Source organism: Babjeviella inositovora (assembly GCF_001661335.1).
Source record: "Babjeviella inositovora NRRL Y-12698 unplaced genomic scaffold BABINscaffold_2, whole genome shotgun sequence".
Classification (NCBI taxonomy): domain Eukaryota; kingdom Fungi; phylum Ascomycota; class Pichiomycetes; order Serinales; genus Babjeviella; species Babjeviella inositovora.
This window is the reverse complement of record NW_017566839.1, coordinates 654285-669851: the sequence shown is the minus strand read 5'-3', so window position 1 is coordinate 669851 and position 15567 is coordinate 654285. Positions and strand designations below refer to the sequence as shown.

Genomic DNA, 15567 nt, shown 5'->3' with positions numbered 1-15567 from the left:
CACCAATCGTTATGAATTGGTATCTCTGAGCCTAATGGAGGATATAGTACCTAAGTCTCTTGCGCTTAAGAGTCTTCTTCCAAAACGGCTATTGGGGACCTGAAAGTCTTGCCATACTGTAGGTTACAACAGCCTGGGACGAATCTCAAGAGATTATTTCAACAGATTGGAAAGATAGAGTGTCGGCCTCGGATCTTTGTGAAACCCCTTTATACCAGCACTGAAATTCGCCCAAGACGATTTGAATCAGTATTAATAGCTATTTCGCCAGTACTCCGACCCATAAAGGCTTTCTAAAAACCTTTACAACATTCATAACACAATAATTAATTTCACGACATAGATAGTATTGAAGTCCACACCTTCAAATAGAACATACACTACACCAATCCCACGGCGACGACGGAATAATAAAGCAAGCAAAACAGTCAAACAAAATAACAGCTCGGATAAGAATGGGTATAGCGTCAGAACCAGGCAAACCAGTCGGAAACAATCATAACAAAAACAGAAAAATTGCCTAGCAAGCTCTGACCATTTCCAAGTCACTTTCCTCGCTGTCAGCATCATCCGTCTCTTTCTTGCCTTCACTCTGTTTCTCGCGCTCTTCCTCTATCAACGCACGCTTCTTGTAGACAGAGTCGTACTGTTTCTGCTTGACGTAGTCCTCCGCTCTGGACAACGTCTCGTCAAAGATTTTGGTAATGTTCTGAATCATTTCCAATGACTCCTGCGCCAACACAATAACCTTGTCTCTCTTTTCGTTGACCCCTTCGGCAGGCATGTGGTCGAACGAAGTGCCCACAAACGAGGAGCTGCGGTCGTCATCCTCCCCGTTCACCGAGCCGGAGCGGCTGCGAGTCCGGGTGAGGGAGGAGGACCATCTCACCGGCAAGCCAATGATGCTCTCCCTGATTTGGGCTCTTTCCGGGCCTGGGATGGCCGCGCCGGCACCGTTGCTGGTGAAGGACGATACCACGTTGATGATCTTCTTGACAGTGTTGACAATCTCCTTTTGCGTCTGCTGGGTGTACTGCTGCAACGGCGTGTTGATGGTGCTTCCAACTGCGGAGACAAAAGAGGTATGGGAGACGGTTGGCGACAAGCTGCCAGCGCGCAAGTTTCCCGCGGGTGTGGAGTAGCCTTGGGGGTGGGGGTGGGAAATTTGCGGCGTCAAGGATTCAGGGTCGTCGAACAGAGAGTCGCGTTGCCTGTGGACAGGGTTGGCTTCCTCTTCATCCGAGCTCTCGTCTACATGCGCAGTGTCGTTTAACGTGGAAGCAGAGGACGAGACGTTTTCAGAGGCTTCTTTATCCACTAGGATGGGTTCTCCGGCATCTTCTTCACGGAAGCTGGATTGCAAGTCGTTGACTTTGTTCGATATCTGCTGGTTTGCCAACTTCAACACGTGGAGCACGAAGCGAATCTTACGGCGCGACTCAATAGACATGTTCAACCCGGCTACCGTGATGCTTGGAGGGAGTCTCAAGGCATCGGTAATACCCGGTAAGGCTTTGTGACGTGTCTCGTGGTCTTCCTCCGGGACAGCAGAGGTCTCGGCCCCGCCATCTAACCGTCTTTGTCTCTTGAGTGCGCTAGAGCCATCGAGGCGTCTAACGACCGGTAAAAAGGCGTTTCTTTCCACCATCTCAGCCCCATACTTGAAGCGAGGAGAGTACGACTTGGAACTCTCGTACGCCCGCACAGCATGGGAAATGATTGGGTTGTGGGCCATTTTAGTGAGAATGGATGATGGCGACGACAGCGAGTGCTGGGCGTCGTAGGCACCGGTTGCGGTGTTGAACACGGGCTTAGGAGAGTTTGAGGAAGACTTGAGGGCCTTCAACGCCTCAACCGCTTCAAGTTCCTCGGTGTCGCGTGTGGGGTGACTCTGAGAGAGCTCTTGGGCGGGCGTAAAGCCCGAATCCGGATTTTCCCGTAAGGCCCCCGTGGACTGGGCATCTGAGGACACAAGTGAATGGATGGACAATTTCAGAGCGCTGTCCATGGTGGTCTGTGTTTAGGTGGCCTTATGGAAGGGTGGGTCTTTCGAGAAGTCTTTCGAGAAGTCTTTTGAGGAGTATTCCAAGTAAGAGTGTTGAGTCACTATCTTGGTACTAACAGAGTAATTATGACTTGTAGGAGATGAATCAGTTGTAAAAGGAGTAGAAACTTTGAAAATAGAAGGGTGTAAGACTCGACGACAAAAGAGTCACGAAATGTGGTGGAGTGAGATTTGCCTATTGCTCTAGCGTTCGCTGACATGTGAAAAGTTAACGAAAAAGAAAAGCTAAATAGAAAAATGGTTGGAGTCTAACGAGCTGCATGCAACAGATTGGGTGGTATGTGCACGAGTCTCTCCAACAATAGTGCGACGAAGCCTAATTTCGCTTCCAAAGTGTATGACAGTCCTTTCCATAGTCATTCACTCCTTAGCGAGGCTTGTGATCAATAGCGGAGTTTTTCCCCTCAGGGGAAACGGCGTTTTAGATGCGTTGATGATGTATTACATCCCTCTTGCCCACACCAAAACCGGATGCCAAATTGGCCTAATGCGTAAATACACTACACTAACCAGTTCGGTATTACTAGCATTTCACGTGTATATCACCTTATATAGCCGGTAGTTCAAATGGTTTTCCCATGTGTACCACCGGTATTTTACATGTACATCACGAATTCTATATATAAATGCTGGTGGCTGCTGATAACAAGTGTGCCACACGAGAGTCAGGGTGTGTGACCAGGGAAATGTTGGGTTTACTAAGGCGGTTTTGGTCTCTGTTACACACATCTGAAACTGGAGGATCGCAAACCTTAATGATACTGGCTGGCGTCACATGCGCGTCGAGCCTGCGGGTACAACCAAGTCTGGTGCTACGCTGCAGCCCAATGCGGCAGCGCATGTGATGACGAGGTGTGGGGGGAGGATTATGTGTGGATACCAAATTGGTATTTACACGTCTCACATGACACATCACGTGAGATCACAAGTTAACGGCGCCTTCAGAGATGGTTCTTATCTAAGTCGAGCCCATACGAGACACTGCATTCAGATCGGAACCAAGAGGTGTTACTGTTGTGCTCCATGCTGTCACCTGTCAAGTTTGATAAGGTTTCACACACTAAAGCTGCCAGTCCCCGGCTATCGACCCTCACTCATTTGCCGTTGCTTCGCAACCCGCTCCTCAACAATATCTTCAACAACCCGCCCAGACACCACTCCACCAAATTCAAAGCCATTGTTGCCAGTCTAAGCGAGCTACACGCTCAATGCATCGTTTTAGTTCCCCCGACAGAAACCCTCATTCACTCTCGAGATTCGATTTCGGGGAAGCCGTACCATGAGTTGAGCTACAATGAGGATTTCATCTCTTCCCACATCGCCAGACCGTCTCCTGTTGCTAATGATCCCACGCCAGGGAGGTTTACATCTGCAACCTCTCCCTTGTCCTACACCACGCTTAATGGAAAAACCATCCTCGTCAAGGGGGACCGTATCTTCAAGCTCAGCGGGTTTAGGGTGGACGCCTCGAGGCCCAGCTCCCTCGAAGACCCAGTGTTGGTCACTCACGTGGACTTGTTCCCGAACTTTGCTGGTTACTTCCCGATGGGTGCTTTGTTCCAGGTGATGCACATTTCCGAGCCACTTGACGGCATCCCTGTGAATCTGAAGCGGGTCTACGTCAAGCAAACCATATCTGAGAGTACGGTGACTGTCAAAAGCCCCACCTCTTCGCTCCGCAAGTCTACCGATATAAGCATTGAGTCGTTTGAGACGATTCTTCGGCGCTACCCCTTGATCACCAAATTTGTTGGAAAGGAGTACACTAGTCTCTTTGAAAAGTTCACCTTAAAGCCTCCGATGCCAGAGGATACAGAAGCGATGTGCGTGGCTCAGCTCGAGAAAAAGTTCCTAACTACATACAACCAAGCGTGCTACATCTTCAACCAAAAGGTACCAGTATCGCTTCTTCGGGAGGTTGTGCGCGAGTTTCCCGACCCCTCCAACGTTGACTTCAACGCTGTTATCCACGACTACGTCGAGACCAACATGTATGATCGCATCTGGGCCGCTCTTCTCTGGATTGACGGTAAAGCACAAGTAGAGCTGGACGGCTCCCAGACCGACGGGCTTTGTCTGCCAGAAATCTACGAATCCCTTGCATCCCTCACCTTGAACCAGGTAGGGCTCCCTTCGGGTTTTACCACCACAGAGATTAACTCCATTTCGAAACACGTGAGGCTAGCCATTGAAACGTTTAGAGGACTTTCATGGGCAAACAGCAGCGATTTGAAACGAAAGGTACTTCTCAAGACGTTTCATATCTTGACCACCATCCCTGCTCTGGGAGTTAAGGACCGTAAGTTGGTTATCGATGCAGACACATTAGTCTCTATTCTTCATTTGGTGGTTGTGCACTCACGTGTCCCTCATTTGCCTGTCCATATCACATACTTGCGCCAATTTTCGTACAAAGCAGCGCCAAACACCGCAGTATACTCCTTTTCTGGCTTCCCCGACGACTTAAATAGCGCCGGAATGTTCAGCTATGTGTTGTCCACGGTGGAAGCGGTAGTGTACCATTTACTGACAGATTCAGAACACTTACTACTGCTCCAACAGTGCTCAGCCCGCAATCGTGAACTTTGGAATCTCATTGAGTCACAGGACCAGCAAGCATTGGCTGTGTACATGGAGAGGGAAATCCCTGCAGTATCTGCCGTGCCATTTTCGGAGCACGCCTTGTGGAGCAGGGACGTTGAGCTGGGAGATTCGTGCTTGATGAAGGCAGTTCAGGCCAACGCGGGTTTTTTTCGGGCGTTTTTTGACCACACTGAGACCTTGTTCATGTTGGAAGACCTTTTGGCCGATGAAAATCATGAGGGCACTACATTAGTGGTGGCTGCTCTTAGATCGGAGTGCACAGAGAACGTGGACTTGATGGTGCAAACCCTTTTTGCATCCGACTTAACGTCAGCGGAACTATCGCTCTATTTCAACCGACACGACCAGTACAACCGCCATGTGGGTCACTACTTGTTCCATGACTACCAGTTATTGGAATCTTTCCCGGAGATTGGCGACTTGCTCGACTGGGAGGACAAGGATATCAACGGTTCTACCGCACTTGTGGCCATTTTCCGGAGCTACGACCACCATCACTACCTGAGGATGATTGAAAGCGCCTTGCACAGCTGCTTGCACTGGTACAGTTCACAGGGAAAGGTGTTCGACTATTCGAAGCATGTAGACGATCGAGGCAACACCTTAGTCCACATTGTCCAGGACGACCTTTCTGGAATTCTCCGGATTCTCCGAGAGAGCAATGCGTTGGGGATCGATTTGAACCAGAAAAACCACAAGTCATTGACCCCGCTCATGATTTATGCCAAGTACAACCGTGCGGCTAATATCGGGACGTTGTTGAAGGATGACAGGATATCGATCAAAGAGAGTAACCGAGACCATTGGAACATCTTTGACTATATTGTCAAAACTCCAGAGATCGAAATGCCCATCACTGCTCGGTGGTTTGAAACCAATGTCCCAAAAGTTCACTCTCGTCAAATTGGCGTCCTCAATGGGCGGTATGACACAACCAACAACGAGTGGAAGTTATTGACCAAGGGTGCCATTCACGAGAAAGCCCACACTACCATGTGGTATAGCAAGTACAACCAAGAGTCTACCTTCCGGTTACTTATGGACTTGTTCCGTCGTGAGTTTGTATGTGGGCTTGTTATGTCGCCAGACGAGGTGCTACAGAACTTTCCGGTGAAAGGTGGGGGGCCTTCGGCGAATGGCAATGTCATGCCATTGCTGTTTAAAAAGATCCGTGTGGATCGTCTCATCGACCAGTTGAACAAGTGGTTTGTCTTTATCAGCTTTAACGAGTTGCTCATGGAGCACGAACTTCTATGGGAGTTTGTTATCTTACCGGACTTTCCAGATATGCGAGAGTCTCTCGAGGCTCGTATTGATGAGAAGGTGGCCAACGGGATTGACATTTACAAGGACAGGGTGTTTCTGGTGCAGGAAATCAACGCGGTGGAGGTATTCCTTACCTGTTCATGCCTTGAGCTATCGAAGCAGGCCAAGTTTTTTGAACGACTTTACCGCGTGGCCACCTTTAGCTTTTTGAAGCACCGGGACTTGCTTGCGTCTGAGTCCGAACTTATACCCGAAAGTTTGGTGGGAGTGCCATTTGTACTCACGCAATTACAAGATACCTTGGACGGTGTCAACAAACGTGACCTTTGCTCCCCGCAGTGCCAATTGAAGGAGTACATGTTGCTTTTCAAGCAACTGGTGGAGGAACTCGCTGGAAAAATGCACGTGTCGCTCAAGCGCATCAACGAGTGGTGGGCCGTTCACCGGTTGATCACCGCAAACAACAAAGAATTGCTTAGATTGGAAGGACTTATGAAGCCAGAGATAGCCCTTTCAGTGAGCCCGAGGGAGGAGGAGGAGGAAGATGCCGACGATAACGCTACGGTTTTCACCACCTTGTCAAGCGAGAGCGCCCTCATGCCGGGTTCATTAATGCCACAGGAAACGGCACATGGTTTTGACGAGACCGCACCGCTGTCAGACACCCCCACCTCCGTGCAAGTAGAAACGCACTTGAGCAAAGTGGCCTCGACTGCCTCGGCGCTACTGTTCTTTGTCAAGATTGAATCGAAACATGACAAGTACAAACGGTTGTTGGTGACGCGCAGCACCTTGACGACCACTATCATGGCTTTGAATAAACGGATTGCGTTTGATCAGGCAAGTTTTGGAACCGAATTAAGGAACTTGAAGGCCATGAGGGAAGGTGTTATGCGGTTTGCCATGACCCAGTTTGCTCAGGAATCGGTTCGGGTACAGAAATGCCGCTTGGGGGGGCTACGAGAGAGTTTGGAGAAGTTGAGAGGCTGAATCGATTGAGAAGTTGGGGCTTATATAGAGTGTAATAAACTAGCATTTACCTTAAACTATTTGATGTATACATGGCATCCGGCGTGGAGTTACCAATGCTTCACGTGTTTGTACAAGGAATATCGTATACGCCGCTCGTCGCGATTGGGCCTATAACTCTTTACGGGGGGTCCTAGCGGAAAGGTGTACATTACGAACCTGGACACGACTTACATTACAAGTTTGAGCCATTATACATTACAAGTTTACAGTATAAGTTATGTTTGGACAATACGGTAAACGGCTTAGTTGCCGTCACTGTTGCCGCCGTTGCTGCCACCCATGAATTGAGACGCCAAGTTTCTAAGCATTGGGTTGTTCATCAACTCGGCCATGTCTGGACCGTTACCGTTGCCCATGCTTTCGGCCATCTGTCTGATGGCTGGGTTGGACATCAACCCCTGCAAGGCGCCGGGGTTGGACATCAAATTTTGGGCAGCAGCCGCGACGGCCGGGTTGGACATCATGCTGCTCAAGTCTGGCATGCCGCCGGCACCGCCAAACATGGCAGACAAGTCTGGAAAGCCGGCTGGGGTACCATCAGTGGCAGTGGCTTCGGCAGTGGCTTCGGCAGGAGTTTTGGCAGTGGATAACTGGCTCTCCAAGTCGGACTTGGCTCTGTTTAAGGCGGTTTCGTAGCCTCTCTGCATGGCAGCGGAAGGCGCATCACCCTCTACTTCAAGGCCCTTCTTGTAGGCCTCCATGGCGGCCTTAGGATCGCCCAAAGCGAACTTTGCCAACCCCAATCTGGAGTAGGCCTTAGAGTAGGCTGGGTCTAACTTGAGGGCTTTTTCGGCATCCTCAACGGCAGCCTGATGGTCCTGGTTGGATGAATGGGCAGCAGCACGGTTGGAGTATAAGATGGCATTTTCTGGGCTGATAGCAATGGCTTCGGTATACTTGGCGACGGCGCCTGGGAAGTCGCGGGCAGCCATGGCCTTGTTACCCTCCAACTTCAAGTCAATAGCCTTAGCAGCATTATCGGAATCAGCGGCAGGGGCCGGGGCAGAGGCAGCAGCGGCGGATAATAACTCGTTCAAGCTCTTGCCGTTAAGCTTGGCAGCAACAACCTTAGAAGAGTCGTCTCTATTGACGCCGAAAGCGTCGGCAATACAGTCGATGGCAACGTCAAGAGAGTCAACAAGGTCGGCATCAACCTCCTTCTTGGCCTGGTCAGACTTTAAGAAGTGGATGATAGAGAGCGCGGAGTCTTTGATAGAGATAGACATTGTGGTTTGACGAAAGAGGAATAGAGCTAGTAATGGGACGAATTGATCCATGGTCCACGCATCTGCTATATAGTATTTTTCGCGATGAGGGGCGTCCCACTGGTTGTTCGAGACGGTTCCATATCCTGCACGGAGGAGGACTTGTAGAGACGGCTCATGCGAGGAGTATGGTAGACCAGAGAAATATTGATACTGGCTTCAGAGGGGCTTGGGGTGTATGATCTATGGTCACTAATTGACCATAATAAATTATAAGTGCACCGCCGTAACCGATACTGTCCAAACAAGATCAGTCGGCCTTGAGGTGGAAAGTGCTTCGGTAAACATAAAGTTGTGCAGTTACATATCTCCCAGGAACTATGCTTCCACAGGATTGACCAGAGCACACAGGTGTTATCTGTATATACCCATCTGCTCCTTTGCACGAACTCATAGCGCTAACAGCCTATCCAAATATACCCCATAGTATCCATTTATCACTCTCATCTTCAATGCTACCAGTTGTTACATCCATAAAGTTTAATTACATATATCTAAAAGAAAAACAAAAATATTAAAGAATCAGCAAGAACTGAAATAAAAAAAAAAGATATTAAAGGCAAAGTATTCCCAAATTTGGAAAAGAGGCAGTATGTTTTCTATTTCTTCTGTCTGTTACCTCTTGGCACTCTAGCCAACCAGTAGAAGAAGATGGTGCCAATGATATTGAAGATAATGAAACAAATGAAAATACCAATGTTTCTACCTCTTTCAGAGTATATCGCATTGACACTATCCAAGAAGACGTTGGTCGAACTCATGGTACAGAATTCACATTGAACAGTGGCAGAAGAGTCGACCAAGTAACCGCTGCCACTGGCAGTTATGTAATCCTTCATGTACGTACCACAGTCCATGCCACTTGGTGGAGCAAACTTCAACAACTCATCCTTAGCACAAGTGACAGAAGAGTTGGCAAGACCGTTACTCAAGATGGCTTGGACCAAATACGTGAAAGGATTCAATCTGTACATGAAGATCCAGAAGCCCGGTAACTTGTCCTTGGTGGCTAAAACACCACAGAAGTTAAGACACATTGTGAACAACAAGTTGCCCATGTTGGCAGCGTTGTCGGCAAGGTCCATGAACGAGATACAAAGCTGGCCCATGGTGGAGGTGTAAACGAAGAAAAGCACAAGGAGGAGCCACATGAGAGCGCCTCTTTCGTTGACCGTATCAGTTGGAACAGCGTTCTGGTAGAACCCGATTGGGTAGTACCAGCAGAAGAAACAGAGAGTACCGGCCAAGGCCATCCATGGGATTTCAACGGTAATCTGGGCGGTGATAAAAGCGAACCAGGAGAAGGTCTTGGAAGGTCTTTCTCTGGCCTCGTATAAATCTCTTTGAGCAACAAAGTGTGGCAAGTATTGCTGAACCAAAGTGTTGAACAAAACAAACATCATGAAAATCGAAAACATCTGGTTCTGCAAACCGGCAATGGTCTTATGAACCTTAAAGAAAGAGAAACCGTTAAAGAGGGCAGAGAAGGTAGCCAAAGCCAACTTCGAGTAGAGGTAGGATGGTGATCTCCAGTATTGTTCGAAAACACGGCGGGTGACGCTCAAGTACTGCTGCCACAAACTCGCAGCGTATGTTTGGTTCGCATCAGCTGAGTCCTGCTTTGGCAATTTGACCAATTCCTGTTCCATCTCGTTTAAGGATCTTTGCACTTCCTGGAACTCGGTAGACTTACACCAAACCTCGTGGTAGTCTTGGTTAGCCTTAGTACCAGGAGCAGCACCAATAACTTCTAACATCCATTCGGCCGGGTTAGCTTCAGGAGGACACGTTGGAGCACCATACGCCTCGAAGTAGTCAATCAAGGTGTTACAGTTCTCACCCAAGTCACCAAAGTAAATGGTCTGGCCACCCTTCTGCAAGAACAATAATCTATCAAACTCTTTCAACAACATAGCCGAAGGCTGGTGAATGGTACACAAGATAGCCTGGCCGTGATTGGCCAACTTACGCATCAACTTGCAGATGGACCAGGCGGTCTGGGAATCCAACCCAGAGGTTGGCTCGTCCAAGAACAACAAGAACTTTGGCTTCGCAGCCAATTCGACACCAATGGTCAATCTCTTTCTCTGTTCAACATTCAACCCTTCACCGGCAACACCGACAACGGCATCGGCATACTTGTGCATCTCCAACAAATCGATACAATATTCAACGTATTCATCCTTCTCCTTTCTCGAGACAGAAGCCGGTTGGCGCAAGTACGCAGAGAAGCGCAAGGCCTCTCTGACGGTAGAGGTTTCCAAGTGCAAATCCTGTTGCTGAACATAGCCGGTGGTTCTCTGGAAGAAGTCATCCAACGGGTGGCCGTTCACCATACGAACCCCGTTGGTGACAACACCGGAGGTCAATCTATCGGACAAAGCGTTCAATAAGGTGGTCTTACCAGCACCAGAGGCACCCATCAAGGCAGTCAACTGGCCAGGCTTAACCCAGCCACTGATGTCGTTCAAGATCACTCTGTCTTCAGACTTAATCTTAACCTGGTAGGTTAAGTTTCTCCAGTGGAAAGTGTCGCTAGAGCCAGACAACTTGTTGTCAGCATCCTCACTCGAGGAATCACCATCGGTCTTTTCTTGTTCAGGGGAAACCTTCTCCAACGCACCGGCCTCAGCGTCAGCAGAACGCTTCTGGTGCTTCATCTTCTTCAAAGACGACCGTTGGAACAACAAAATTTCACCCTTTTGCATAGCACCCTGGTTGATTTCAGTCAAGTAAATGTAGGTACCCAACAAGAAGACAGTAAAACATACCACGATACCCCAGTTTCTCCACCGGTGGCTGTTGTAGTATTGGTATGAAATATTCATGTAGGCATCACCAGAGACAAAGTCCTGACCCACAACAGCTCCTACAGTGTTGCAGACTCTGTTGAGAGCGCCCACATTATCGTAAGCACCACCCGAAGGAACGAACTGAGAGCACTCAAAGGTACGGCCACTGAACTCGTTAGCAATCAAGGCTTCAAAGGCGTAAGCAACTGGGTCTAAGTAGTTGATCCAGCGAGACCAGCCAAGCATCTTTGGAGTTGGAATCACGAAACCAGTATAAATGACCAACGCAAGCAACAACACGGTAGATGGCGTCATGGCTTGAGAATGGGTCTTGGTAGCAGCACCCACGGTTCTGAAAAAGTGAGACATGCAGATGGTGGTGGTGAAGTTGACCAAGTAGTAGAAGAAGAAGTGACCCGGAGACCTGCGGAAGTGGACCATGAAGTAAAAAGTCACGTTAAACGCAACGGAAATGAGGAACTTGGAGGGCAATTCAGTGATAATGGAGGCAAGAGCATCAGCAGAAGGATGGTACAAGGCGTATGTCTTGTGCTTCTCAACAACTGGTCTGCATTCGTAGAGAGCAAAAATCTCCAACATGGAAGCAAAGGCATTGAACAAGACGGAGAAGAACATGGCAGCATTACGGTAATAGAAGGAACCAGTCTCAGGCTGCATATTGTAGAAGATGGAAGACAAAACCAAACTCATGAGGGTGTTACCGAATACCATGAAAAGGGTGACCGAAGGATCACCCTTGATACGTTGAACGTTTCTGCCCATAAGGTATCTAACCTGCATACCGAAAGAAACCGTGTACGGAGACTTTGGACGGAGGTGGTTAGATTGCTTGGCAACGTGCGACTCGTGGAAGGCACCACCCTTGTCGGTGTCGTGGACGTGCGCCAAGTGGTTGTCAATCGCCTCCACCAACTGGGCTCTATCGCGAGAGCTGTTCCAGTAGTCGGAGAATTCCTTTGGAGATCTTGGGACCTTGGTCTCGAAACCAGATCTGACAATTCTCTCCGCCGGGTTGGTCAAAGAGGTCAAGAAATCGGCAGTGGTCTGTCTCATTGGGCATTCGTAACCCATGTTCACAAAGTACTCCTTAGCAGCTCTAGAGTCACCAAAGTAAATCTGGTAGCCTTCGTAGAGCACGATAACGTTGTCGAACAAGTCGTAGGCGTCTTGCGAACACTGGTAAATGGCAATGAGCGGGGTAGCCTTTTGGATCGTAGCAGAAGTCTTCAACGCCTTGATAAATTCCAAAGCAGTAGCAGAATCCAAACCTCTAGTGGAGTTATCCCAACACTGCAAAGAAGCACCGGCAAGAGCAACCTCACAAATGGAAACACGCTTACGCTCACCACCCGAGACACCTCTGACCAAATCGTTACCAACCTTGGAGTTCTTGGTATGGGACAAACCGTACGTGGCCATGACGACATCAGTCATGTGCTTGGCATACATCTCACGGGTGACACCTTCGGGTCTGTTCTGAGGGGTTCTCATTTTGGCAGCGAATTCCAAAGTCTGACCGACGGTCAAATGAGGGAAATGCACCTCGGTTTCAGCACAGTAAACAACTTCACCCTTGTAGTGGGTCTCGATGTCCTTCATGCTCAACCCGTCGTAACTGATGGTAGACTCGCTGCCAATGTTGAAACCGTATGTGTGGGCACTGATGGTCTTCAACAAGGTGGAGCAACCGGCACCCGGTCTCCCCAAGACAACCGTCACGGTACCTGGCTTGATTAAACCATCCATCGGCTTTAAAATGTCAAACTGGTTGGCAGACTCGCCCCTGGAAAAGAGAGCGCGGGCGCCCTGAGAAAGGGCCTTCCATGGGCCGTTAGACATAGTAGCCTGATAGTCAGAATCGGTGGCATTACCATACGCTCTCAAATTCTTGTAAGCGATACCCAAAGTTGCTGGCTTGTAATGCTCTGGGTCGTTGTTGACCAACATCTGCATGTTTTTGACCCAGAGACGAGAGTTGAAGTTTGGAGAGTCAGGGTTCAAACGCTCGTCGACGTCCTCAAAGAACGGGACCTCACCCGGAACCTCCGACATGCTGGTCAAGGTGCGCATAAGGTCAGAGTTGGCGGTGGAGGTAATTGGACCCACGGAACGGTTGGTGGTCGTGCGGGTGGCAGAAGCATTGGTGAAGGTTCTGGCCAACTCTTGGATCTGGTTCGACACTTGGTTGTCGAACCCCTGGTAGGCCGTAACCCCCTCCTCAATGTGAGGGGTTGGGGCGGCATCAGAAGACGAACTGTCTCCCTTGTAAGTGGACTCAGTCATGTTCTAAGTGTGTGTAACGAAAAGTAGTTCTCGAAACAGGATAGAGAGCAAGACAATGGGGTATAAAGGAATACGTAACAAGGACTGGATATAAGGACGTTCGCAAAGTATAAGGAAAGTGCTTTTTATTTATACAAGCAGAACTTTGCCACCGAAGCCCAACGGCGATTACGGTCTTTTCTGGGCGGGTGTTATGTGTTCTTTCTTTTCATTTTACCAGGCCATCTGTACGAGCGGAAAAAGAAACATAACAATAGTCCTCTGCTGCCAGGGTGAACTTCCATACAGAAAAAAGAAATGGGACTTGCTGCATGGCAGGAATGCATCGATGTTAGATATGGCACACATGGCCGGCAAAGATGACTAAAAGCTGGGAGGGGTTAACTCTACAAGTGGATTGGCTTGACAAACCTATGGCTGAGGCCCAGTTTAAGTGAGTGTATAGTCATCAGAGGTCTGGAGTTTGCTCGGTTTAATATTCTGGCGCAGCCTTACCCGTTTAGGTTTTGGGGGTCAGCCGTACAACTCGTGTTTGAGATTAAGTATTGTTATCCTGTATAAGACAAGGGACTTAGTAAGCATCTCGGTCTGTCGGGTAAATGTGGCATAAAATCCCAGAGCAAAGCAGAGAGGCTCATATATAGAAAGCCCTGAACAGCTGTTTTTAAACCGGTCATATAGCCTCCATTATAGTAGCGATTTTAGACAGGATTTTAGGTATAAGTTTCTTAGAATTCGGAACCGGAATCATAATATTGGGCTATTTCCGGAGAGACATGCATGGTGTATTTTCCTTCTTTCTAATATTGACTGCGTAACGCACCCAGCACCTGGATCATGCATATTATAATACGTAACCGGGGCTGGAGAAAATTAAAGCTTCCCGGGCCCGTACAATTGTTGTACTATCTCACTTGACGTTACTCTCCGCTTCTTTTCTCCCTGCTACGAAGCCCTAGCCTATGTCATTTCAAGATCCGACACGGGCTTTCATCGCATGGCATGTGGTGATGGATCGGGGTTCTGTTTCGCGTCTTATAGTCGGGACTCGCATAACTTTGCATCGTTTCCATATCCGTGAACAATTTCTGGTTCGAGTCGTCCAACCTCCCATTGCTCCCGCCTTTACGCTCGGGAAGGAATATGAGAAGGTATTCCGGGCCGAAAGTCTAATGCAGAAGGTGCATAAGGTTATATAACTAGGACTAGCTACCTGCATAACAGGGAAAAGCGCGCAGAGCCCACAGCCCTGTCTTGGTGTACCTGGGTTTCCACTTTCCACAGTTTCTCGCTTTCAGCTCTGAATTAGATGGTAACGAGAATCAAAACGGCGATACAAGGAGAACTTAACGTCAAGCCTCTAAGTACTAGTAGTGGTTAAAGGGGTATGTGTATTATTGTCCTGCATACAAGGTCTCCACGTTTTACGTTTGCCACCGGAATGCCCTCCATTTGCCATTTCCACTGGTATATTTATTTTTAAACTTGGACGGACTTTATAACGGATATTATTTCATCGCTCTTTCCTTGAATAGTTAAACCCGGTGGGCGATAGAATAAGAGAAGTTAATATTGTAGCGCCACTAAAATATCTCTAAAAATACATTTCTCTCGGCCTTCTGTGTCCAGCAGGTCGAAGAGCTGGTGTCGTTTTTTTTTTTTTTTTCAATTCTACGGTGAATTAATTAACACAGGACGGATCGGAGAAATTTTGTTCCCGAACCGAAGCTCTGCCAAGCTCCTTGTGTCACGCACGCTCCGGCTACGACAAAATATAAGGCTATGTATGTTGCGCATAAGACGGGTAGCATATATGCGCCTGACCAAACTTTTTGTGAACAATCTTTACACGAACTGGAAGGCATGTCTGCCCACATGAGTTTTTTTTCGCTTCATTCAAAGGTCCGACAAAATTATGCTTATTTAAAAATTCGCCGTTTCTGCGAAGATTTCAAGGTACGCAAGGCTTGGTCTGAAATTAACCACAAAACAATCGTATAATCCTTATAAAGTTTATTGTGGTTTACGTCACTCCTCCACTAAGCTGCCAAGTTCTCGGAAATTGATCACACACTAAAGCATCTAGAATCTCAGATTGCAACCTTTGTAGTACAAAAAAGTAAGAATAAAAGCTTGGGGGTTTATTTCCCTGGTTATACAAGGATGTTATAGAGGGGATGTTATCATTCCTCAGTGTAAAACGTCCGGTCACGTGTATCTTCTTTTTCTCTCTTGCTCA

The 15567-nt window shown here is 48.3% G+C and overlaps 3 protein-coding genes across 3 annotated transcripts; 1 reads left to right on the top strand and 2 right to left on the bottom strand.

The window, feature by feature from the left end:
* Positions 1-215: 215 nt before the first annotated feature.
* OPI1 (transcriptional regulator) lies at positions 216-2185 on the bottom strand. The gene has a single exon (XM_019127971.1). The coding sequence runs from the start codon at positions 2006-2008 to the stop codon at positions 521-523; it is 1488 nt and encodes a 495-aa protein (XP_018987015.1). The 5' UTR covers positions 2009-2185; the 3' UTR covers positions 216-520.
* A 903-nt stretch (positions 2186-3088) lies between these two features.
* Positions 3089-6925, top strand: BABINDRAFT_6353 (uncharacterized protein; the record flags this gene model as incomplete). The annotated part of the gene is made up of 1 exon (XM_019132410.1): positions 3089-6925. The coding sequence occupies one exon, from the start codon at positions 3089-3091 to the stop codon at positions 6923-6925; it is 3837 nt and encodes a 1278-aa protein (XP_018987014.1).
* Positions 6926-8700: 1775 nt separating this feature from the next.
* BABINDRAFT_159941 (pleiotropic drug resistance family ABC transporter) lies at positions 8701-13736 on the bottom strand. The gene has a single exon (XM_019127970.1). It carries the CDS (start codon positions 13326-13328, stop codon positions 8832-8834), a length of 4497 nt encoding a protein of 1498 aa, XP_018987013.1. The 5' UTR covers positions 13329-13736; the 3' UTR covers positions 8701-8831.
* Between the last annotated feature and the right edge of the window lie 1831 nt (positions 13737-15567).

Coding starts and splice junctions, on each gene's coding strand:
- OPI1 (XM_019127971.1), bottom strand. CDS start 2,008: ATGGACAGCGCTCTGAAATTGTCCATCCATTCACTTGTGTCCTCAGAT.
- BABINDRAFT_159941 (XM_019127970.1), bottom strand. CDS start 13,328: ATGACTGAGTCCACTTACAAGGGAGACAGTTCGTCTTCTGATGCCGCC.